General features: G+C 21.8%; 4 protein-coding genes across 4 annotated transcripts; 3 read left to right on the top strand and 1 right to left on the bottom strand.

The window, feature by feature from the left end:
- Positions 1-130: 130 nt before the first annotated feature.
- On the top strand, positions 131-3,889 carry PY17X_0936900 (conserved Plasmodium protein, unknown function; the record flags this gene model as incomplete). Its single annotated transcript, XM_720853.1, has 4 exons — positions 131-775; positions 891-956; positions 1,087-3,660; positions 3,824-3,889. 4 exons carry the CDS (start codon positions 131-133, stop codon positions 3,887-3,889), a joined length of 3,351 nt encoding a protein of 1,116 aa, XP_725946.1.
- Positions 3,890-4,688: 799 nt separating this feature from the next.
- PY17X_0936800 (uncharacterized protein) lies at positions 4,689-5,930 on the top strand (the record flags this gene model as incomplete). The annotated part of the gene is made up of 1 exon (XM_720854.2): positions 4,689-5,930. The coding sequence occupies one exon, from the start codon at positions 4,689-4,691 to the stop codon at positions 5,928-5,930; it is 1,242 nt and encodes a 413-aa protein (XP_725947.2).
- A 415-nt stretch (positions 5,931-6,345) lies between these two features.
- PY17X_0936700 (conserved Plasmodium protein, unknown function) lies at positions 6,346-8,622 on the bottom strand (the record flags this gene model as incomplete). Its single annotated transcript, XM_022956066.1, has 9 exons — positions 6,346-6,401; positions 6,526-6,652; positions 6,793-6,877; positions 7,005-7,219; positions 7,398-7,597; positions 7,704-7,854; positions 7,955-8,021; positions 8,349-8,431; positions 8,518-8,622. The coding sequence occupies 9 exons, from the start codon at positions 8,620-8,622 to the stop codon at positions 6,346-6,348; spliced, it is 1,089 nt and encodes a 362-aa protein (XP_022812253.1).
- Positions 8,623-10,565: 1,943 nt separating this feature from the next.
- PY17X_0936600 (conserved Plasmodium protein, unknown function) lies at positions 10,566-27,632 on the top strand (the record flags this gene model as incomplete). Its single annotated transcript, XM_022956065.1, has 7 exons — positions 10,566-11,652; positions 11,830-14,256; positions 14,390-14,818; positions 15,025-15,273; positions 15,457-16,251; positions 16,382-17,128; positions 17,236-27,632. 7 exons carry the CDS (start codon positions 10,566-10,568, stop codon positions 27,630-27,632), a joined length of 16,131 nt encoding a protein of 5,376 aa, XP_022812252.1.
- Between the last annotated feature and the right edge of the window lie 240 nt (positions 27,633-27,872).

Genomic DNA, 27,872 nt, shown 5'->3' with positions numbered 1-27,872 from the left:
GTGTCTGTAACAATTTTCGCACATATATATATGTGCACTTTTGTACACCTATGTACATATACTTTGTACATATTATTTGTACACATATTTTGTACATTTAATTTTCCATTTATTATTTCCTGATACTAAAATGAGCAACACTATTCATGAGGAAAATATATGTCATGTGCTTTTTCCAAAATGCATGGAAAACCATTTAGAGCTGTTGAACAATAGAGAAAATTCAGACAATGACGAAAAATTAAATTCGTTAAATTTTATTCATGAAAAATTAATAGATTTTTTTAACAAATGTAATGATGACGAAAAAAAAAGGTTTTGTGTTTTTTTTCATCACTATTTATTTCGTTCATTAAATATGTGGATTAATGACGAATTTGATGAATGTAGGATATTTGCTCTTAACATATATTTTTTAATTGAGACTAATTTGAACGATATTTTGTTAAATGAAATTTTATTTAAAAACATTGAAAACGATAAAAATAATTTTCTTCTAATTTGTGTAAATAGACTAAAAGAAGATGAAAACCAAAAAATCGTTGAAGAGAAAGAAGAAATACGATTAAAAATTTTACAATTTTTAAAACTAATTATTAACAGATATAAAAATTACCAAACAAATAAAGATATGCTTAATATTTATATTTACATTCAGGACATTTTAATTGCATTAAGTCTTTTAATTAACGACCCTTTTCCTCTTATAAAAAAAACTTCCTTTGAAATTTTATCGGAGCTTAATTTTGAAGAACCTCAAAAAGAACTTGTTCCAGTAATTAATATAATACATCATTGTTCATACACATGTGTATATTTATTACTTTGTTTTTTTTACTTATTTCGTTTTTCACACAAATAAAAATATTTGCTTTATTACATGTTTATAGTTGTATAGAAATATTTTAAAAAAATCGCTAACTAACTTATCAGTTAGGAATCATGAAATTCAGGAGGTAATAATTCACATAAAAAAAGAAACTATAGAATAGTGTTATAATAAAATTATAATTTAGATAACATAATTTTGAATATATAGACATAGACACTTATCTGTTTTTTTCATTTTTCTTTACCTTATCTTAGTTAGCCCTAAAATGTATAAAAAGGTTTATGTCCTTTGAATGCAACAGGGATATTCTTAATGAAACGACAAAATGTTTAAAAAAAGTTTTTTTAAAAAAATATGTAAATGTTTTATTTGAGGTTGCAGATTGTATTGAAGTATGGAATTTAAAAATAAAAAATTTAAATAATATTGAAATAGCAAAATTGATATTTATCATTTTATTATGTATGAATTCAAATATTTCTTTATCCTTAAATGAAAGGTGTTATGAGGTTTTAGTTTCAATATCTAAAGCAAAGAACTTACCAATTTTAGAAGGCAATGCAAAAGAAGATATAGATAATTATTTAAATAATTTAAAATATAATTTAAGAAATGAAAAAGATGAAGGATGTGAATATATTAACAGTACTAATAATGATTATGACAATAAAAAAATTAAAAAAAAATATGTATATTATGATGACACAAATGTAGACATATATGAATATTATTTTCAGAGTATAAATAAGTTTAGTCATATATTATTCACATCAAACATATTAAATACAACTTTAAATAATTTTTTTATTAATATTAAAAAAGAACTTTTTTACGAAATTATGAACAATGTAAAAAATTCTTGGACAGATAAAGAAGATTTATTTGCTAATATAATAAATACATTCTTATTATATACATATTATGATATTTCATATTTTATTAAAAATATTATATTATTTATTTACAAATCACTAGTACATTTTAAATGCATAGATTATCCTACAACCCCGTTACTAATAAATGATATATTAATGTTATTAGCCCAAGACAAAAAACCAAATTTAGAAAAATATTATTATGAATTTGATTCTTTTTTATATATAGCAAAATTTATCTATCTCATTATAACATGTGGATATTTAATGTCTGTACATGATCTTGTTTTTGAGATGGCAAAAATATTATTAGGAGAAAATAACAAAAATGCAGTTTTAAAATTCTTACAAAAATTTAATAAGGAATCAATATCAGAGGCTAAACATTTGGAGGGGACACACAATAATAAAACATTCATGCAAAATGAATTTATATTTCAAAATGAAAATTTTCACAAATACCTACAAAAAGTATATCATATGACCTTTGAAAAAAAAAATGAAATTATAATAGAGGAAAGAAATAACGAGGAATCTTCTGTTTATTTTAAAAGAGATTTTAATTCCGATCAAGCTCATCAATCGTTTGAAGAAAAGAAAGAGGTTGATTCTGAAAATGATATAGATCGATATAATACAAATACAGCCATTCAAGGATATACCAATCATAGTAATGCTGGTGGAAATACAGGAAATGAATTAAATGAGGAAAAAAGAGGAAATGAAAATAATAAATATGAGGAAGATATAATAGTAGACACTTCAGATATTTGGCTTAATGATTATTGCGAAAATGAAGTAACAATGGTATATGGAAATAAAAAAATTATATTGATGATGTTGTCACAACTTTTATGTGGACATTATATAAAATCATATACCACCTCAAGCAAATTAAATGATGAATGCATAAATTTAATTTTATTTTTAATTAATGAAAATATAAATTATGAAAATTTAGACACTTTTCCATATATTTTAATAACACTAAAACTGTTATTGCATATTATTAAAAAGGAGTGTAAACAATATAGTAAAATAATATTTCATTTTTTAATAATTTTACAATCAAATGATCAGAATATTTCACATAAAGAAATAAATAAAATAATTGAAAAAATTGAATATTATAATGAGACAAATAGAACACATTTTTATAATGAAGAATATATATTTTTTATACAAAATATAAAAAATATAATAGACTTTAATAATTTTAATAATTTCAAATATGTTATAGATTTTTTAAATACATTAATTTGTAATATTACTGAAAATGTTGTCATAGAATATTCATCTCATTTAATTGACTTTTTTACCTTAATAATTAATCATGAATTATTACCACCCTTGATGAAATCAGAATTTTTATTATTTTTAAATTTATTCTGTTCTAAAGATATATTCCCTAATTTCTTCTCAAATAATTCAGAATATTTAATTAAAAACATATTACTACCATTATGTAAATGGAAAAGCGGATTAAACGAAGCTTGTATAAGAAAAGGTGCATTATATTGTATTAGGGCATTATTCAATAAGTACAAAAAAATACACCAAACTGATATTTTTAAAAACAGTATTTTAATAGAATCTTTAATAAGGGTATTAAAATCCAATATTGATGATACATGGAATAATGAAAATAGAGAAATATGTATATCTATATTTTCCCAATTTTCTGAAAATATTAATAATAATAATATCTTACTTGATTTATTAAATAGTTTAATCAAGTTGTTAGATGATTCAAATAAAATCATTCGCAAGTCTTCCGCTTTAGCTATATATACACTTATTCAAAATAAGTTTTTAATATTATCTGATGATCTATGTAAAAATATTTTCCCTATTTTCTTATTACATATGGATGATGATTCTTCAAGTATTAGTGAAATAATATATAACATTCTTTCTATTGGGAAAAAAATTAACCCCCAAGTTTTATTAAAGGTACTTTTTTTTTTTTTTTTCATTTTTATTGCATTTTTCATTATGCGTCTTTTATTATATACCTACACACTTGGATCCAATTAATCAAAAAAATATTATACTCCTAATTTATATTCGCATAATTAAAACTACATTAATATAATGACATTTTCCAATTTAACAGGAACTAGAGCATACACAGGAGAGTACACCTCATGCCAAGAAATTCAAACAACAGTTAATGAAGTGAAACATTATTTCAGAATGTAATCAAATTTAACCATGTGTCTCTTTCTCTCTTTATGTATATTTTTTTATAAATACGCGAATGAGAACCCCAGACACAATTTTTCATATTTCTCCTTTCCTTTTGTATTGAATCATCACATAGGCAATATTCATATTCAAAAAATTCATTGAATAATATGTATATACTTTTCTACATGTAATGACTGAGTCTTTTATATTTTGTTTTTTTCATATCCTTAATAATAATAAACTTGATGATACTTTTTCCAATTAATATTGTAAAACAATTCAACAAAATATATTAAGACCCTTGTAAATTTTGTCGTTTTCTAAATTAATAAAATAAAATTATAAAAAAAATTAATAATACGACCATTTCCTATATGCGAAAATGATAAGCCCACTGTGTTATATAACTTATTTATGCTTTTTCCAGTAAACAAATAGGCAGAAATATATTATATAAATTAAAATGGCATAAAATAAAAAATTTATAAAAATAAACGATTAAAATATTAAAGGGCTCAAAGCTTAAAAATATGAGGGTTAAAAATAAAATAATAATAAAAAAAAGAAAAGTAGCATTGGAAATGACAATTTGTTCCAAAAGAGAACAAGTCGAAAAAGGAAAAAATAATAAAATAATAAAATAAATATATAATAATGATTAGTTGATTATATGAGACATACGTATAATAAGGAAACACTTAATTAAAAATGCCACTATAAGAAATATAAAATATTCAGCAAAATCAATGAAAACAACTTAAGTGAAATGTTGTATAAAAAAATAAATGACAATGGAGAATTTCAAAAATAAATGCAAAAAAAAAATACCAAAATGTGAAAGTAACCAAAATGAAATAACTGACACAATTCAACTTTATCGAAATAAACTTGTCCAACCTAACTATATAAAACTATTAATTATTCCTGATGAAAATTTATTAAATTTTGTAGAAAATTTCATTGAATTAATATTTAATGAATATTCCTATATAAATACAATTAACAAAATGAAAATAAAAAAAAAATGTATTATTATAAATATATTAGAAGCTCAAAAAAAGTTTTATGAGTCTAATATGACTGAAAACCCCATTTTTAATTATAACATATCTGATGAGAAAGTAGATAATATATTTAATATGTGTAATGGAGAAAAAATAGATTTTAATTTATTTCATGAAGCAAGAAGAATAATACAAATAGTCAAAGATAAATACACAACTTATGATAATTATGAAAATTATATTTTTGGTAATGATTTAGTCACAAAAGAAGAATTTAAAAATTATATATTTAAATATTTACAAGATAATAATGTTAAGAATAAAGTTAAAGTTGAGTTCAAAGAAAATTTAATATCAGCAATACAAATTTTTAAAAAAGACAATAAATACATTTTACAATTGCAATGCCAAAATATTAAAAAAAAGATGATGTATTTTTTGTGTAACCATGAAATAGCTACACATTTATTAAGAATGATAAATCATGACAATAACAATTTAATCCAATGGAATATAAATCCATGTCATGTTACTGAAGAAGGTTTAGCTGTTATTAATTCTATGTATTCATTAAAACAAAAAAATAATTTTTTAATATATCCTGCTTTAAAATACTTAACTGTCTGTTTAGGAAAATTTTATAACTTTTCGAAACTTTATATATTTTTAAATAATATTATAAAAGACACAGATAAATGTTTTAAAATTTGTGCCCGTGCTAAAAGAGGATTAAGAGACACATCTTTCCCTGGTAGTGTATATCATGATCAATTATATTTTATTGGCTCTTATAGTATATTAAAATGGTATAAAAATATAGATTTTCAGTTATTATATTCTGGAAACATTGGTCTAAAATCTTTAGCCAATATTTCAAAATATGTTAATGTAAAAAATAATATGCTACCGAAATTTTTATCAAACCAAACAGAATTAAATGCTTATTTAGAATTTTTGGAGAATTTATCTTGCATAAACGGGATAACACCTGAAACATGCAATTTTATCACGATTGAAAAAAATAATTAATAATTAGTTCATATTTTATTCGTTGCATTTTGTTACACACAAATAAATGTATATATTTATCGGATATTGCTAATAAAATTTTAATCATATTTTATTCGAAATTTGGATATTTATCACAAATTGTCGAAAGGTATATGTATCTACCCACAAGTATTTATAAATACAGATATATATATTATTAATATTTTAAATTGTGATAATTAATAATAATAAAAAATGTTTGCTCATTATTTTTTGTCTTTTGCATATTGAAATGATATTTATTTATATACAAACTATCTAAAAAATATTAATATACAGCGCAGCAAATGATGCAAACATTTATTTCACAAAAATTATCGTACGAGGGAAATAAAACGATATTGAAAAGCTGTTGACATATTTTTTTACTTTTTCAACTATTTATATTCTAATATTAATTGTTTTTTCCTTTCCCATTTCCATTGTATGTAAAAAATTCGATGCTTTCATCTGAAAATATATGATAATTTATAAGGACACGAAAAGAGATCCATTAATTTATAAAGGAATATACATTTTTGAAAATACATATATATGCTTATATTAACACAGTATGTATATGGTATATTTTTACTTAAATTATATTCCACCGCTTTTATTTGATTTCCATCTTTTAGTGGTATTTCTTTTTTTGCTTTATTAATTATGTATATTGTATCTTTTATATATTTATAGATCAAATCTAGTTTTTTAAGTATTTCCTAAAATAGAACAAATATATATATATTATTGCATTTAAGTACTCATATAATTAATAATATATATTCACTACTATCTCGAAATTTTTATTATCATTCTTTAATTTTTGTTATTTGTGTATTATATATATTTTTTTTCTAACATCCTCTAAGTTGTTAAAATCGACAGTATCTATGAAATAAGGATCTTCGATTATGTCTTGGGCTTTATTTTTCTTTTCAGAATTACTTCAAAATAATAGGAAAAGACAATAAATTTCATATGATTATTAATTTGTATAAGCAAAGTATTTACATATGTACGAATACATATTTTTAGTAAAAATAAATTAATATATTTTCTTTTATTTCATACACATCATCTTTTTTAATGTTATAATGTCGTAATTCAGGTAAAAACGAAGAAAATCGACTTAAAAAATTGTCGATACACGAAATTATTTTGTACAACAATAAGGCATCTTTATTATGCTCATTTATGTTTTCTTTTAATTCTTCTTTTATTTCCTTTTCATTATTTATAATTCTTTCAGATTCTTCTTGGAGTTTCTTATATTGTGTTTCCTTATTCTGTATGTATGAATTTGTAAAAGGAAATATACATAAGGTTGTTAATTTTATATATTTCCCCCAAATTAATGAATGTATATATATATATATATATATATATGCATGGAAATGTGCACACGAATATAAACTCCTGATGCCAGCAGCAATAAAAATTTCATTATCAAAAAAAATTATTTACCATTAAAATTAAATTGTTTTTTTCCTCTAATTCTTTAATTTTTTCCTTTATTATATTTATTTTTGCATTTAATTTTTCCTTTTTCTTTTTTATGAATTTCCTAGAACTGAATATAGTCTCCAATCTGTCAAACATATCTAATTGAACAAGCTCAGATGGATTATCTTTGAATTGGTCTAGAAAGCTAAGACTTTTTTCCCCTATAAATTTTTTTTTACATATATTTATAAATGATATTAAAAAAAATCATTGAAAATTTATTAGTAATTTGCTGTACTCTCTTTATATTTATTTTTATTTCTTTACTTTCTAAGGTTTCGTATCTGGCTTTTTTAATTCGTTCGTGCATGTCTCCAATATTCAATTTAAATTTTTTAATTTGTAAATCATATAGCTTGATTTTATTTTCCTTGTTTTTTATTTTTTCTTCTAAAATGATTTGCCTGTCATAATTATCCTAAATTTTAATTATGGTTGTGTATGTCTGTATTTTTATCAATTCCATTAAAAAAAATTTTTAGAGTAATAATTTTTTTGGAACAATTTATTTTTATTACTTTCATTGCTTGCTTATATTCTTTTATTAATTTTTCTTTATTAGCATTGTATCCTTTTTCCTTAAAACTGTTTTTTTAAATGTGTATAGAATATGAAATATTATTATATAAAATTTAAAGGCATATTATTTGTTAAGAGAATGTTGTATATGGTAATACATTCCATTGAATCAAGTGTTATAAACAACGGTGAAATAAAAAATATTGCTAAGCAATTTTATCTTTCTGTATATATATTTATGGCTGTCTATAATATGCATGCATATATGAATATAAAAAACACAACACCATATTGTTCATAAAAACCAAATAGACATTTTATTTTAGTAATATAGGACCCATTATTATGATTTCGATATCTATAAATAGCATATGTAAATATAATTTTTTTAACCTAAAATAATTTTCCTTTTCGTTGAATATTTGTTTAATTTCCGCACATTTTCTACTTAAATCTTTATTTTTACATTTTAAATCCTAATAAAAGTAAACTTGGGACTCAAAGTATAAATACAGTACATAAGAAATTACATATAGATATATTTATATATAATATTGTTTACCCTTAAATTCAATTTCTTTTTTGTTATTAAGGGTATATCGAGATTTTTATTAATTGATGCTGACGTTTCAGCATTATCATTACATTGTCCCTTAATATTTTCCATTTTATTTTTTCTTCCTTATATTCACAATATTTTTAAGGAATATATAACAAATTAATAATAAGCAAATTTATATAAATACATAATTGAAATAAAGATATGTGTATTTTTTTTATACCAAAGTATTATTATTTTTACCATACACAATTAATTAATAAGCCGTATTTTCATTATAAAAAAGGAGGAAAGAAAAATAAAGAAAGGAATTTCTTATATCTCTTATAATTCTATATTCCATACATATCTTGAGTTCCCAACTCTCATGGAGACCTTATTTTTTTTATGTGTGCATGAAATATTTTTGCGTATTCTCATATTAGTGGAAATATATCAAAATTTTTAATAATTTAAAAAGTATAAAATAAATAAAAGAGTATAAATTAAGAGAGTGTGAAATAAGGAATATAGATCGAGGAAAAGAAAGTTCTCATTTAAAATAAAAAAATATTTTTAAGGTCAACGACAAGCCCGTTTATTGGACCTATGCAAAATGGTGCATATAACATTGAACTTTTTTTGTAAAGATGTGTGTATAGAGATGAGGAAGAAAAAACATGGTAGAGAAAATATAATAAAATGCATGTAATTATATTCAATTGAAATTATAATGAAGATCTATATTTAATATTGTTAAAAATATTAATCAATAATAATTTATTATTATAAAAAATTATTGGTGCTAACATATTAAAATGCTTATATAGGTATTTCTGTAGGTCTATTTTGTTGCTGCCTTATGTCTTGTTTGATATAAAATATTTATGTAACTATATCATTGCAATGATATTGTTTTTATTATCATAAGAAATACTTGTAATTTTATATATATATTTTTACCTTATAATATAAATTACATAAAAACAATACATTATTAATTGGAATACAAACTATTTTATACCAACTTTTTTAAAATGATTTTATCGAAAATTTTTTAGTATTATATAATTACATATTTATTAACTTTTTTTCATTTTAGACTTATGCGCATGAATATGTATATTTACACATATATGTATGCATGGCTTAGTCATAGTATTGTCACAAAAAATGTGAAGGATCAATGTTAAGTAGTTATTTGTAAAACATTATTTTTCCCCTTTTTTTTGAACGGTGGTATTGTTTTGTTTCATTAATTATTTTTGTTAACTACATATATAGTTATAATTTTGTTCTTTCCTCATATTTACTACATAAATTTAAATATATGATTAGAAATATAATTATTTAATTACAAAAATATAAAAATACTTTTAAAAAAATGTTCTCAAATAATAAAAGAATAATCATTTGTGAGCTATTATTTTTTTTCGCTTATTTTCTAAAAAATGGTAATAAATACTTGCTGTCTTAATAATATTCGATTGATAAATTATGGAAATATTCTAAGATTTTACGAAAACATATGTCTGCACAACTCACCTAGTGCAATAATCCATAACAAAATATACATATAAAATCATATACATGTATCGATTAATTTACTTCGTTTTATTCTTCGCCTTATTTATCAGGTGCTCAATGTAGCGATATATTTCCAAGGAGTCTGTTTTTAAAAAGGGTAATAACGAAGAGAAAAGGTTTAATTGAATAAGTTAATATTAACACAAAATTAAGAAAAAGACACCATTATTACACTATAAGATCATGATGTTATGAACCCATAAATAAAGCACCAATTCTTGTTTTCCTATAGAACCACCCTTCCAATCTAGTGCATATTTTTAAAGATACCAAAGGTGAGGGAATTCAATATATATATGTGTTACTATTTGTTAAATTCAACTTATTCTCACATCTTAGTTTTCTTGTATCTACTACATGAAATGCCACTGTTTTGTTCATTCATTTTTCTTATTTATTGAACCCGCTAATATTTCAATTGATGTCTTATTTTTCTATCACTACTTTTATATTCTGATTATACTACAGATGATCAACAAGAAAGTATGACGATACAAAAATATTCTTACGATGGCTTTTTGAATTTGCATAATGAACTGCTAAACTCAAATATGAGTATAACCCAAGAAATAAAAGCAAATAACATGTTAGATGCTATTGAGCATCTTGATGAATATCGTATTCACAATGATAATATATACGAGGTGTTTACAAACTCGTGTTCATCTTTTGTAGAAAAAATATATACAGAAAATTTTTTAGGAATAAATAAGTCATTGATGTTACTTAATGAACTATTAATAAAAGAAGTAAAATATTTATTATTACATAAAAATGAATTAATATCAGAAAAAAATCAAATAGATGAGGAAAATTTTAAAAGAGACTTAGTTGATAAGTTATATGATGAATTTTTACAACACGAAAAATCTGAAAAAGATCAAAATATATTACTTTATTTTAATAAAATTAACATGGCATATAAATTAAGGACATTTCTAGATTTATATTCTGCTTACACACCAGAAGCTCACGAAATAATATTGAGTTTAATACAAATAGATGCATCTAAAATCACTATAAATTATATTGCAATTTTAAACAATTTCGAAAATATATTAAAATCAAGCGATCCATATATATTATTAAAGGACTATTTTACTGGAGATGAAAGTATTATAAATATGTCCTTAAGAACATATTGGACCTGTCTAAAAAATTTATATTTATATTTTATATCATATAATTCTCACATTTTACAAATATTAGGAGACGATTTTAAAAATCGAATTTTTAAATATTTAGATAATGTTATATGTAAGAAAGAAAGAAGAATTATAAATAATGATGAATCAAATTATTTTCTTAATATATATAATTTTTTTGATGCATTTTCATCTCTTATTATATCAAAAGTTTATAATTCTAAAGTTATTATTTTAAATGAAAATGGCATTCTTATATCTATACTTATGAATACCTTGCCAGATAGATTAATTCAATTAGTATCAAATAAATATTATTCTGGTACTTTAATTCCTCATAGATTATTTTTAGATTTTACTTACCTTTCAGTTCATAATAAATTCTCTATTTTAAATTCGTTGAAAAATTTTGGAATAACATCTATAAGTATGAACAATACCTTATTTCTTCCATTTGACACTAATTACACTTTGTCTAGCGAAAATACTTTTTATTTATATTTTTCATTATATACTCAGTTTCATTTGTTAATTTATATATATATATATATATATATATATTTAATTCCTTTTTTAATATATTCACTATTAATCTTTTCATTAGCCAATGTCCTATACAATCCTTCAGAAATCACGATAACTTCTGTAACTTCAAAGGAAAATGAAACAATAAAAAAATCTATAAAGGAGGAAATATTAAACAATCCCAAAAAAACAAATAGTGATAAAGACAACCCTAGTTTAAATCATTATAAAAATATTGGCGATATTATTAAAGAATATGATGGAACTAATTTAGTAACTGAATATCATATATATAGGTTAATGTTAGATGTAGCTAAAGGAAATTTGAAAAATTTAAGTTTATTATTTTCTATAGAAATCATAAATTATATTGATGATCATTGTGAAGATGTATATATGGAAGACGACGAGTTAAATAATTATTCATCGAATGATAATGGAGGAAGCGATAGTTCCAAAGATAAAAACAAAGAAGAAGAAGCAGAAGAAGAAAAAAAAGAAAAAAAAAAAGAAGCAGAAATAGAAAAGAATATGGAGCATATATTGGAAAATGATATATCATATTATAATGATATAGATTTTCAATTTCATCATTTAAAAGAAAAAAAAGATGAATATAAAGATGTGTTGTATGATAAACCCATAGAATACGCTTCAAATAGTTATCTAAACAATAGTGAGGAATTAAAAATGTTATATCAATCTCTATCGAAAACTGAAGAAAATAAAACTGATACTTTTAGTAAACAGATTGAAACAGATGGAAATAGTAATGGAAATGTTAATCGAAATATTAATGAAAATAGTAATGGAAATGTTAATCGAAATATTAATGAAAATAGTAATGGAAATGTTAATCGAAATATTAATGGAAACATTAATGAAAATAGTAATGGAAATGTTAATCGAAATAGTAATGGAAATAGTAATGGAAATTCTAATCGAAATAGTAATGGAAATGTTAATCGAAATAATGGTGAATATATTGAGCCTATAGTAATAATAACCAAACGAACCCCCAAAGGTAAATCCAAATACATATCAAATAATCCCCAAAATATAAACGATTACACTAATTTAGAAGTAAAAAACACTACACAAAAAACAAAAGAACAAGCATCTAGTGACTATAATGATAATTCATCATTTCCTTCTGAATTATCTTTCTTAAATAATGAGAGTGCCTATAAACATATGGACTTGAATCAAAATGAAATACCAAATTACTTTTCAAATATAATAAAAAGAAATTATGAAAAATCTTGTTCAATCAATCAATGTGGGCTTAAGGTTGATGCACCATCAGATTATTCCGAAAATGTAATTGACCATTACACGTCTCCAACAGAAATGAATTTTAGTGAAAAATCACATATAAAAAAAATTCCAGAAACTGAAAAAAAAAACGAAAAAAAACAAAATGTAGATAAAAATAAAGACCAAAATATGGAAACTGAACAAAGTATGCAGTTTAATGACTCCGATATAGTAGTAGATACCGATAGCGATGTGGAAAATAAATTAAAAGGGCTATATGAATTTCCGATAAGCCCCTTTCAAAATATTAAGGGGAATAATAGCAATAATCCCAGTATGGATAGTATAGACACAAAAAATACCACCTTAAATTCTAATTCTACTACTAATAGCACTAGTGATGATACATATTTTGAAAAAAATGTGAGGGAAATGTTAAACAGTGCAGTGTTTCTAAAAGATATATGTAAAAAAAAGAAAAAAATTTTAAACATAGAAAAATTAAGAAGTATTGAAGAATTAAAATATGATTTATTAAGAACAAAGTATGGTATATTATATAAGAATTTATTATTTTTAAACGAAAAGAATTTAAAAAAAATATTTGAATCTACCTTTTTTGATTCAGATCAAATGAAAGATTCTATTATTAGAATTATGTCTGCATATGAAATAGGAAATTTAAAAAATATTTTAAAAGTTAATATGAATGATTTAAATGAATATTTTTATCAATCAAAAAATATATTTAAAAATAAAAAAAAGGTTTTATCATTTTTTAGTTTAAATACTAATCAAAATGTTATAAATAAAATAGAGACAAAATTATATTCTGTATTTACAATAGTATGGTTGCATTATACAAATTATTTAAGAAAAATATTAGATATATTTTCACAAAATGAATTAAATATTCTATCAAATATGTATTATACACTTATGGTAACTAATGAGGATAATCATCATCTAAGTCTTCTAAATTATTTCGGGTTTACAGATGTTTTTATTATGTATATATTATTTGTAGGATTAAAGAAAAATATCCATTATATAAATCAAAATAAGTCTTATACCATTCAAAATAAACAACTTAGAAATATAGACCCTATACAAATATCACGTGGGTATGATGGATATTATTATATATTTAAAAATATGGTTGCTACAAAAATTTTGGACTCAAGCCAAGGGATTAAGTATAAGATCAATGCTGGATTCACTCTGAATTTTTATACTGTTAAGAATATAGGTAATCCTTTCACATATATAAAATGGGTTTTCAATACATCTACAGCACTGTATATTATGAAAGAAATGCACACATATATATACTTCATTGATGCATGAATCTCATTGATAATTTTTCTTCTTTTTTCTTGCAGATAAATACAATTCTGAAAGTATGATAAAAATCAAATTTGAATTAAGCAATGATAGAAAAATATCTGTATCGAAAAAAATTTTATATGCAATACTAGACCCTATAAAATATGAAGAATTCACATATAACAAAAAAGACAGTAATATAATTGAAAGATATCCATCTCTTGTAATATATAGAAAACATATTGGAGATACTATTAATGATATATCATCTTTAATTACTGTTATCATATGTGGAAAATTATATAAATTGAATGAGGTCAAAGCATGTATAGAAACAAAAAATGTTTTTCCGCTCTTTACCAAAAAAATAAATTCGATTATTCATAATTTTTATAACAATAGCATTAGTTTTAAAAGCACTGCTTTTATTTTAAACAAAGACTCTTATAATATTTTCAGCAATTTTTATCATAATCCAAAAATACGTAATAAATAAATTTTAAAAATAAAAATAAAAGTTGAATAAGGTGTAGAATTATTAGATTTATATTTATTGTGGGTTAGAAATTTAATATTTTGTAAATGTTTAATTTTCTCACGACTTCATTGTGATACTATATTCGCTTCATTCTATTACTATTTTATCATTTTATTTTATTATTCATTATTTTATCTTTTTTCACGGCAAAAGTTATGGATACCCTGATTCAGCATCTAAAAGGAATGACACAAGAGATAAAAAAACTGTCTAGCGAAAACCAAATAAGATATAATTTTTCCTTTGTTTACAATTTGATAAAGGTGTATATACTAAGTGGAACTACTCCTAACAATGAAACAAAGGATTATTTATTTTCGTTAGAGGAAATTATTTTTAAATACAAAATATATAGCCAAAAAATAGCCACTTCCATTGTTAATTTAAGTAGAAAATACCCAGGTATATAAAAATTATAAAAAAAAAATTTTATTTACATAGATGTACATGTACTGTTTTATCTGTAATATAATTATCACATTTTCCAAGTATATATTTATACCACATTTTATTGGAGTCATTTTCAACAAAATTAACTACTATGATATGAACTTAATTTTTTTTTACACACATTTCTCTCCTCAGGCAACCAAAAATTTATAAAGACCATAAACACAATTTCCCTAATTTTGTATAGAATAAAGATAGAGGAACTTTCATCACATGTTGGTAATAATGAATATCCTGCGTTTCAGAATGAAATATTGATCCTCGATTTAATGGATATAATAAATATAGTTGTATTTTTTAACAAGGTATTAAATAAAATTATAAAAACGGATGAACTGGAAAGATTAGTAGATAAAGACAATATAATAAAAATTCATATAGATGAAATAATAATAATAGTTGAGAAAATATTCAATAAATGTGAAAATTACTTTTATGATATAATAGACAATAATATAAGAAATGCTATAATAAATATCTTATTAAAAAAAATGAAACTTACATTTATTTATTATAAATATTTTTTTGATAATAATATTGAAGAATTATCTTTAAAATTTATTAATAATTTAAAACAAAAAAAATCATTTATTATGTTTTACGAACCAAATAATTATTATTATCCAATTGAAATTTCTTATGGTAAAATAAAAGATTTTGAACAAATATTTTTTTTAGATTTAATTGAATATAATTATTCTAATAATAAGACTTTTCACAATAAATATTCAATAGAAAACAAAAAAAAAGAACCTAAACAAATTTTGTTAAAATTAATTAAAACTACTAAAAGTATATCTTTATTATATCATGTATTTAACATTCCTAAAGAATATAATGATAATCTATTTGATATAATCTTTGATATTGTCAAACAATCTTCTGTCTATAACACATTTGTTCAGAAAAGTAGACTATGGGGTCACAATGGTAAGATATATGTGTAAACACTGTTTTACGAAATAATATCGTATATACATGCATTTTGCATATATACTACATCTTTCCTATATATACATGCTTAACTTTTATTCTCCCCTTTTTAAACCCCCCTTTGAAGTCCCTATAGAAACGCATTTTAAACTTTATTTTGCAAATTTCCGAAAATTAATTAGGTACTATATAGAAAGTAACAAAATAGACAAATTAATAAATTCCATGCTAAACTATAACGAATCTGATGTAAATATAGAGCGTTCTAGAGAAGAGGATGAAAAAATAAAGAAAGACAAAAAAAATGATCTATATAGTTGCATAAAGGAACAATGGTTATATAAATACAATTTAAAAAATATGAAAATATATCTGCCAAATATTAAATTAAGAATTAATTTGGATCCACAAGATATAAAAAAGTGTGTTAATAAAAATTCTAGTTATTCTCATTTAGGAAAGCTAACTGATATTATGTTAAATATATTAGTTTATGAATTACATAATATTTTTAATGCGCAAAAAAAAATGAATTTGGTATTTTCGACTATGGATATAGAAATGCAGGATATTAGCAGTAAATTGTTATTTAAAATAAATAATATATTAAATATTAAACAAAAAATATCCCTTTTTTATTATTCAAAAAATGCTCTAATGCATTTTACTGAAATATTAAGTTATCATTATAAAGAAAACATAACATTATACTCAGAAAATTCACAAAATGGGTATGATATGCATTCTTTTAAATCTCAAAAAAGAAGAGAAAATAGGCATAAACAAATTGTAATACTTAAGAAGGGGAATACATTCAGAGTATACGAACAAAATCCTATTTTCCAAAATGGTGTATATAGTTTGCAGAACGAGGGTAAGACACAAAAAATGGGAATACATTGTTTGCATACCTAATAAAATAAATATCTCACCATCACATTTCTTATATTATCCACATGTATATCACGTTTTTTTATTTAGCTTACTTTCTGATGCACCACGAAAAGGTAATGAATATAAAGGATTATCTTGAGTCTTTAGAAAAAACATACTCAGAAACACAAATGTCAGCTATCGAAGATATACATTTAGTTATAGTAAATAACATAAACGATCAAACAGATATTAATAGTATTCATAAAATGATTGAAGATTTAATAAAACATAAAGATGTTGGATCTCTAAAAACTAATATATTAGAAAATTTGATTGATTTAAATATATTAAATAATAGAAATAATAGGATTCGAAATAATTATTTGAATATATTACATTTAGAAATATTTTCTTTATTTTCTTTTGGCCCATATCATAATATATATAATTTATTAGACGACTTATTTTTATATGATAATAAATTATTAAACTGGTTCAAAGGATGGATAATATTAAATAATAATATAAATTATAATGATCATAATAATTTTAATCAATTATTATTTATATCTTCTCTAAGATATATGATAAAAACATTGAATATGAAAATTAGTAAAAAAACATTAACAAAAAAATACTTCAAATATATACCTAAATTATACGACAAAAAAAGGGCCAGAAATATAAACTTAAACTTTGAAGAAATTAAACCAAATTCAATTTTAAAAAATGAAAATGATTACAAAAAAGAAAATTATAATAGTGGTACGGATAAAATTTTTTTAAATCGTGTCAAAGAATATAGAATTAATTCTAAACTTCGAGATAAAATTTTAGAAGAAATAGACAAATACAAATTTTCGATATCATTAGACCATTATAAACAAGATTATTATTTTTTATCTTTAGTAGGTTTAGGTTATTCATATATTAACAAATTTAGTGAATTAAAATTAGGTCTATATAAACCTGTTAATATTATATTAAACAAATTGTATAATATATTTTATGTTACTGAATTAATAGAAACTGTAAATGTATTTGTAAATGTGATTGTAAATATTTATAAAATCATATTTTATAATAATAGTAAATATATAATTGAAAATGGAAAAATAAAATTAAGTAAAGAAAAAAAAGAAGAATTAGCTAAATTTATCTTATTAGAAGAAAATATAAACATTGAGTGTCTACATAATCACATTCACAAAGGTCATAATTTTTTTACTCATGATAATTCTGATGATACAAATTATTCATTATCTAATAATGAACATTATTTAAATTATGTAATAAAAAATGTATGTGATTTTTTCTATTCTGTTTTTAATTGTTTTCATGATAATGCTTGTTTTTCAAAAAATGAAAAATATGCTAAAAATATTATAAATATATACCTCAAAAAAACTGGATTCCAAAAAAATATGATATGGTTGATGCCATTTTTATCAAATCATTTTAAAAGTTCATTAGTTATATTATATATAGAACCAAATGATACAATTACTTTATATAAATATCAAGATAATACTCCTACAGAATTTAGCATACAAATACTAGTACACAATGGCAAAATGTCTTTAATACTTCCTACCTATTTTATATACACAAATATAATATATATGACTACTACAATATTTGTAGAAAATGAAAGACATATTAGAAGTGTTTCAAATATTAATACTAATAATAATGACTCCACTGATATAATTAATAGTAATATGGAACCGTTGTACAGAACAATACAAGAGTGCAAATTAATAAGTGATGAATCTATAATAAACACACAAAAGGCAAATCATTACTACAATACTTACTTTGATATTATCGAATATAAATTAAATGCACTAGTTTCTAATAAAATTGGGCTATATAACTTCCTAATATCTATAAGAGAAGATATATTAAATTTTAAATATTTTATGTTTTATAAAAATTTAATACGATTTTTAAGATTGATGGATATACTTCTAGAAGTTCTAAGTTCAAATATGCAAATATATTCTGACTTTATATATTTTCAAGATATATTAAACACACCCAGTAGTTTAATAGAAAGTTCTATTAATAATATAATAACATTTTTAGAAAAAGAAAAGTTTGACATTTTCACCAAAAGTCAAAAACAAAAATATTATGATATATTATTAGAATATTATAATAATTATTATTATAAAACCGGAGTATATTTAAAATTACTTGATTTTATTTTGAATAATATTAAAACGGATTTAAAAATGAATCCAGATTTTGTTATTATTGATCCGAATAATAAGCATGAACAAAATACTAAACAAAGAAAAATTTATATGCTCAAAAATTTTGAAGATTTAATTATTTGTGAACATATAAAAATTGTATATAATATTATGAAATATGTAGAAATCTACATAGACAATATAATTAATAATGTTATACATAAGACAGAAAAAGAAAATAATGAAAAACCCTCATTAAATAAAAAAAAAATATTACGAGAATGTTGCTTAAAATATGATTACAATGAATTAGGAGCAACAGAATTAACAAAAAAGTATTTTTCTGAATTGGAAAGAAAATTCATAAAAATTTTGAATTATTCCGAAAGTTTACAAAAATTATCGAATGAAGAATTGGATTACGAAGAATGGTATTCTATTGCATCTAAGTTACAATTAGAACAATTTAAAAATAATGAGCTAATATATTTTAAAATTTTGAATCAAAATATTTTTTGGAAAGATGGAGCTAAAAAATGCACCTCAGAATATCTAAAAAGGTTGAAAGCGAAGGGATTATACATAGATCCAAAAACTGTGAAACTGATGAAAAACCCTAAATTAGTCTTTTCTGAATATAAAGATACTATTTACAAGTCGAAAATTATCAGAAAGGGAACAAATTATGATTCAATGAGCAATACAATCGATGGAAACATCAATTCTTTTAGTTTAAAAGTGATAAACAATAAACATTATGCCATTTCCTATTTATGGGAATTTATAAATATTGAGATTTGTATTAATGGAAGTAATAGCAATTTTGAAGATATAAAATATAAATTAAAAAATAATAATAATTTGTTAAAATATATGAAAATATTAACCGAAGAAGATATATATAATTTATTCATTGCAATAATAACATTTCATAGACTTATTGAATCAATAGATGAAAAAACTTTTAATAAATATAAAAGTTACAGAATTAGTAATATGATATTTAATGAATTAATAGATAGAGGTATATATATAGCTGGTGATTCGTTAATATCAAGAGAATATGTAGAATCCATATTTGTTTATAATTTATGGAAACAAAATATAAAATATGTTAAGGTTAGTAATGTATTAATTAAACCACCAATTCCTGTGAAATATGCAAATTATTATTCCTCGTCTATAATATTTAAAACACTCCGTTTTGTTTATTCAAAGCCTAAATTTAAAATAAAATTAATAAATATGATATCTTATATTATATATAATATTTTCGAATTAGACACTGTTAAAAAATATATAATTAATACAATTTCTTCTGAAGGAATATTAAGAGGTGGATTTGATATTATAAGACAGATTCTATTCAAATTAAATATAGGTATTGATGGAATTATTACTATGTATACTGCAATTTTTATAAATATGTATTATATTGTTGAAAATTGTTATATACAAGATATAATTGAGAATATAGATTATAGACGCATGTTTTCAAATTTATTTTTTTTATTACATAATTCAATAGAAGAATGCTATATTAAAATATTATTAAACTTAATCTTCGATAATTCAAATCTTTTAAAATTTATAAATAAACATGATATAAAAGTAAAAGACATTATTTTAAAGTTTAAAAGAATTTTTTTACTTAACTTTGGAATTTATATAAATTTTTTTCAACACCTATATGATAATATTGAGGCGAAATTCATAACATATATAAAATATTATGTTACCAAAATTCTAAATGATTTATTGCCAATTAACATTAATACTATTGAAAAAAATTTTCATACTGAAAAAGAAAATGTCAATTTACTTGAATTTGTTCCATTTCATGATGAAGAAAATCTTCTACTTATTTATACAAACATTATTACTCTTGTAAAATATGAGCCTTTTATTCAAAAATTCAAAACAAAGGCAATTAATAAGCATAAAGAGCTTTTTTCGAAATTTAAACAAATAGAAGTATCGAAAACTGCTCTTATTGATATTATGTATAAAAAAGCAAATGAAATTGCTAATTCTAAAAAAAATAATTTTTTTAAAAGACATATTAAGGATATTCCCAATCAAAATAAAGATATAAAATCGACTGATTCCCAAAGTGGTTTACTTTCTACTATAACGACTTCTAGAAAGGATAAACAAGATAAATCTGTCAAACTACCAAAATTGGAATCTTCACTGTCTTCCGATAGAAATCAAAATGCAAAAGAAATAGAAATATATAACATTATCCAAACAGATACATATAGAACATTGAGCTGCTTAGAAAAAATGTTTATATATGCCTTTGATATTTATAATAATTATGATTTATCAAAACATAAGACAAAAATGTGTAGTTCTTTGCATACCTATGATTGGGTAAAAGGAATACATAGAGTTATAATAAAAAAATTAAATAACATTGCACATAGTGTATATGGATATACTCATTATCTCCAATTGTTTATAAAACTTAATGAAGTCATATGTAAAGTAAATTTTAAAATTAATATGCATGGAAATGTAAAAAAAAATAAATATATATATTTTTTAACTAAAAGAAAATATAAAAATTCAATAGTAAGTTATAATATATTTAGAAGACATAATCAATTATGTTTTTTACTTATTAAACATAGAACCGAAAATGATAAAAATATCCATATATGTTATGATGCAGAAATTATACCATTTTACAAAAATAATAATATATCCAAATATTTTAATGATTCTTTTACAAATATAAATAAACTAAAAAACAAAAGTAAAATACATGAACATGCAGAAACTAATGAAAATGATAATATAAATAGAAATGAAAATTATAAATATCCATTTAACTTGATTGATAAAAACAACACTCCCCCAAAACATAAAATCGGTGCCCTTGTACAAGAAAATATGCATTCAAAAATGGATAAACAAAAAAGAGGTAAAAAAAAGAAAGGCTATATTTCAAAAATAAATAATCAGGAATATAATTATCCTAAAAGAGAAAGTGATTATGAAGAGGATAAAAATATATCACGAAGAAGTTTGCATCCTCGTGGAACTAAACCTAAGAGAATAATTGTTAATAAAATTAAAAGATGGAGAGAAAATGTTAACAATAAAAGTGAAAAAAAAATACTAAGTAATACTTTTAAAATTGTCAAAAAACCTTTAAAATATATGGGTAGAAAACCAGAGAAAAAAAAATTAAAAAAAAATGAAAAAGACATAGGTTTAAACAACGAATATGATAATATAGAAAAAATTAACAATGCCTTAAAACATTTCAATGATAAAAAAATTATTAACCAATTGTTAGAATTTGAATATTTTCATTCTAATAAATGGTCATCAAACATATTTAATTTAACTATTGATACAATGGATGGGGATAATGAAAATATTAAACTTATTTTAGAGGTTGGAAATTATAATATTAAAATTTCATATCAAGTATATATTAATAGTTATAATAATAAAGAGTCTTTTCATGAATTAAATAGTTTTATTAATAAAAATAACATAAGAAGTGCCATAACAAAAAAATTAAAGAAATACTCAAAATTAAATTATATTATTAAAAATATATTTATTCTTAATAAAAATATTAAAAATGTGTCTTATGAAAAAATAAATACAGATTTTAAATCGGATATTAACAATTTTGATGGAAAAAATATAATTAAAAAATTATATTCAAAAGATAATCAAATATATCAAGGAAATATAAAAGAACAACCAAACAAGCATAACACGGGAAAAGACAAAATTGAAACGAACCCTCAAGTTTTAGAGATACTAAAATTTTCATGGTATAAAAACAAATACGAAAGAAGCACATGCACGCTATTAGTAGTCAATGCAATTAACCCCCTCATATTAAAAGGGGATTATAGTCATGACACTTGTAATACAAATGAAAATATTGAAAACGTGATGAAATTCATTGAAAATACAGAAGTTAAAGCCGAAAGTAATTATGGTCAGAAATTTCACAATCTCAACGACCCAGGGGGAATAAATGAAGATGATGATAATGAAAGCATTCAAAGTAAAGATGATAGCGAAGAAAGTGAAAACGAGAGCGATAGTAACAGCGAAGAAAGTGAAAACGAGAGCGATAGTAACAGCGAAGAAAGTGAAAACGAGAGTGATAGTGACAGCGAAAAAAGTGAAAACAAAAGTGACAGTGGCAACGAAGAAAGTGAAAACAAAAGTGATAGTGGCAACGAAGAAAGTGAAAACAAAAGTGATAGTGGCAACGAAGAAAGTGGAAATGATAGTGGCAATGAAAGTGATATCGACAGCGAAACCGAGAATTCTGGTGTACACAAAATGAAGTCGGGAATGTACGTAAAATATAAACGACATAAAAAACCCAAAGTACAAAAAACTAAAAGAAATCCTCGGGAAGAAAACTATTTTTCAAACTATGAAAAATATTTTAATAAAATATACACATTAAGTGAAGAAGAAGTTTTTTTTATAAAAAGAAGAATGGACAAACAGACAGCAATGGTAAAATATAGGCTTATATTATTATCTATAATAATAATTAAAAGCAATAATTTAAATACATTTAAAAAAATGAATAATATTAGTAATGAATATTTAAGGGATAAATATAAAACATATAAAAACATTGAATATAACCAAAATTATTTATTCAATAAAAAATATGTCTATATTGAAAATAAACATTATATAATAAAAAAAAAGTTGGAATGTTTAATGGAGTTAGAATTTTATAAAATTTTAAAAACATCCTTAGAAAAAAATAATATTTTACAACAATTTCTAAATGATTTAACTGTTGAAGTTTCAGATATAAACAAATATTTTTATAAACATAATTATACAAGTAATTCGAATATCCATTCTTCTAGCTTTTACTTAGATCAATTAGAAAATATAAAATTTTTATGTCCTATTTTATATGAGTTAAAAAACAAAGAAATAATTGATTTGAAAAATACTTCTAAAATTGATAGTTCAATAAAATTAACTGAGAACGAAAAAAAAAATCAATTAATTGAATGTGAAAAAAATGTTGGTTTTTTTGGAAGTAATATTTCTTTTTTCGGTAAGCCCTTAGATGACTTTATAGGAAAACGTCCTATTCAAAACATTGCAATGTTTTCTTATGAATGTGAAAAATCTGTTTTTAATGGAAAAAATTTAAGCGAATTAGATAATTATCATAAAAATTTTTGTATAAATACTATTCAAAATGAACTAAAAAACGATGATAAACAATTTGGTAATATTAACACTGATTGGGGAGATATGTTATTTAATGCATTTTCTTCAAAAAAAAATAATAATAATGCAGGTTATAATTATAATGAAATAAAATGCTTTGGATTTGCAGACAAAGACGAGCTAAAAAAATATGAGAAAAAAAAAGAAGCAAAATGCCAAATCGATATTTTAAATAAAACAGTTAATGTTTTACAAAATCTTATTGATAAATATTATATAATAAAAAAAGACGGTATACATAATGGAAATGCATATAATGTATATGTATTATATAAAAATATATATACTGTTATGTTATACAAATTAATGTATGAAGCACGATCATTTAATCCATTACGTATACAACAGAGATTAAATCCAGTAGGAAATAACTATACTAAATTATTATATAAAAAAAATAAATCTTCTAATTTTGCAAAGCGAATTTTTGAAAAAACGAGTACCTTATATTTAGAAATTGAATTAATATATAATGAGCATGATTTTTTAAGAAATGTCCATTTTCCTAGTGAATCAGTGGATATACTTATGCACAACCATAAGCCATTTACCGAAGATGCATATGGATATGGACTATCAGAAAACCCTAATAAAATACTTAATGAAGGTGAAGAAAATACAAAATTATATTTTTTTTTTGTTCTTTCTTTATTAGGACATTATCCAGAAGTGCAAAAATATATTTTGCAAGCTTCTGAAAATGTGGATATGATTTACAACTTGTTAGATATAAATCTTGATGACATACAAAAAAATAAAAATATAGGAAATCAAAAAAAAATTCCTAAATACGATCATTTAAGAAATGCACAATCAGAGCAAAATATTGATTTCCGTGATCAAAGTGAATCAAAAGAAAAAATACAGAAACAAACTAGTAGAGGAAAAAGTTTTTTTTCGAGTCCATATACAGCTGCGTATAATTATTTATTCCCCGAAGGAAGTGATCAAGGGAAAGAGGATGATAAAAAAGATGGGGATAAAAAAAAACGAGAAAAACCTAAAATAGAGGATTTTGTTTGGATGGGGAAAGATCAAATAGACGACATTAAAAAATTAATAGTAGAACATAAATTAGTGGATATATTTATAAAAGGAAAAAATTTAATAAATTTTAAAAGTTTTTTACAAAATGATAATTATTTGGAAACATTTAAAAATTCTTTAGAAAATGAATTAAAAAAAAAAGATTTTTGTCACCATTTTATTAAAACAACTCCACCATTTAGTTTCAATAATTATAATGTTCATCATTTATTATTGTTTGCATTTTATTATGGATTTTCTGATATTATAAGAATAAGGAGACCATATATAAATTTAGAATATAGTATAAACAGAACAATTGATAAAAATGAATATATATATTCATATAGAACTCAAAATTACATTCATTTTAATTTAGAACCAGAAAAAAGAGTTTTACTAAATAAAATATATGAACAAATTGCAAAGTTTACTTATAAATCGGCTTTACAACATATATATAATAATAAAAATAGACAGATTTTATTTGAATTTAATAAAGCCCAAAATGAACAATTAATAGATATTATAAATACTAGTATCAGCAAAAAAGACAATATAAATATATACACTAAAAATAACATAAAAGAAATTACAAATGTTATTAAAATATTTGTTGAAAATTATATTTTAATTTTAAATAATTATCCATCTAATTTTGGTCTTAGTAAGCATTCTTCTTTATATGATAATTTTGTTAAAAATATTAAAAAGTTATTTTTTTCATTTAACCAGCAAAATAATATAATATATATTATTACTCAAAGAGATATTTATTATAATAAACAAGTAATTAAAAATAAAAAATATAAAGAAAATATTATTAATATTATTAAACGACTTTTAGATTTTGTATTATTAGCATCTGCAAGACCATATGATACCAATTCTAATATTAAGAATGATACATGTTTAAATGAAAAATTGTATATAGGGAAAAAAAATGCTATTAATATTTCTAATGTTATTTCAGATATTACTTCTGATATTAGTCCTAATTTACCCAACCCTTCCACTATTAACCCATCTTCAAACATAGACACTGCAACTACTAGCAGTGTAAATTTTAGGTATATAAAAAATCCGAACGAACAGCAATACAGCTTTTCTGAAGATCCAAGAAAAAAAAAAAAAAAAATCGTAAGCAAAGCAAGCCTAAATAGTAGTGTAAAAGAAAGTAATACCAATAGTAGAGGTAAAAGTCTCAAATGTTTCGTATTGGTAAATTATTTATATCGAAAAGTTCATAATATATACTCAGGTTTAGTGGATAAAGCTATTTCTTATACATTTACTTACGGATTTGATTTGTTCGTAAAAAATAGTATATATCTTTATGACCAAAAAAAAAGTCTGGTATATAAATATATAATTTATTATGTTAAAATGTATGTTATTCAAACTTTAGATATGATATTTTTAGTTGTACGTGATTCAGAACTTAATGTTTCCTTAACAAATATAGACTCAATTAAACATAGTATATTCGATATGTGCTTATTTAATATTCAGAATTTATCGGTTCTATCAAAAAATATATTAAATATTATAAGTGAAGAGAAAATAGAACATATTCTATCAGATTTAATTACAATTATACATATAAATTATACAGGAAATTCAAGATTTATTGAAAATTTAATTAAAAATATTAATCTAGCTTTATCAAAAAACATAGCATTAAAAAAAATGTTTGGAGATTTTATTTCATATCTTTCTATTTCGTCTATACAAACATTTGAATTGTTTTTTCATTCGAAATATAAACAAAAATTAATTAATATTATTATTACATTTCTTAATAAAATATCAAAAACAATATCAAATATATTAGAAGAATCTTTTTTCCAGTCTTATATTTGCACAAATATAATTAGATTAGGGGAATCATTTATAAGTGAATTTAATGAAGAAAATACTGTCTATCGATTTTTAATGGATATTGGAGACATTAATTATATGGATATTATTATTTCTTATGCATATAAATATTTTCCAAAAATAGTAAATGACTTTATGCAAGATTAATATTTTCGAAAAAAAAAAACATAAAAGTTTTCTTTTTAATTATTTTTTTGGCGATAAATTTTCTTCTCTTTGAAGAGTTTGAATAGATAATATATCCCCATTTTTATAACTCATTTATTCATAATTTGTTTGCATTTTTATATTGTAATTTTTTTTTTGTATGAATTAAATTTTAAATTAGTTGCAATATATTATATACATGTACACTCACACTTATGGTATTTATAATATATGTGTGAA

The sequence above is a fragment of the Plasmodium yoelii genome, assembly GCF_900002385.2.
Source record: "Plasmodium yoelii strain 17X genome assembly, chromosome: 9".
NCBI lineage: Eukaryota > Apicomplexa > Aconoidasida > Haemosporida > Plasmodiidae > Plasmodium > Plasmodium yoelii.
The sequence above is the reverse complement of the archived record's forward strand: the minus strand, read 5'-3'. Positions and strand labels throughout refer to the sequence as shown.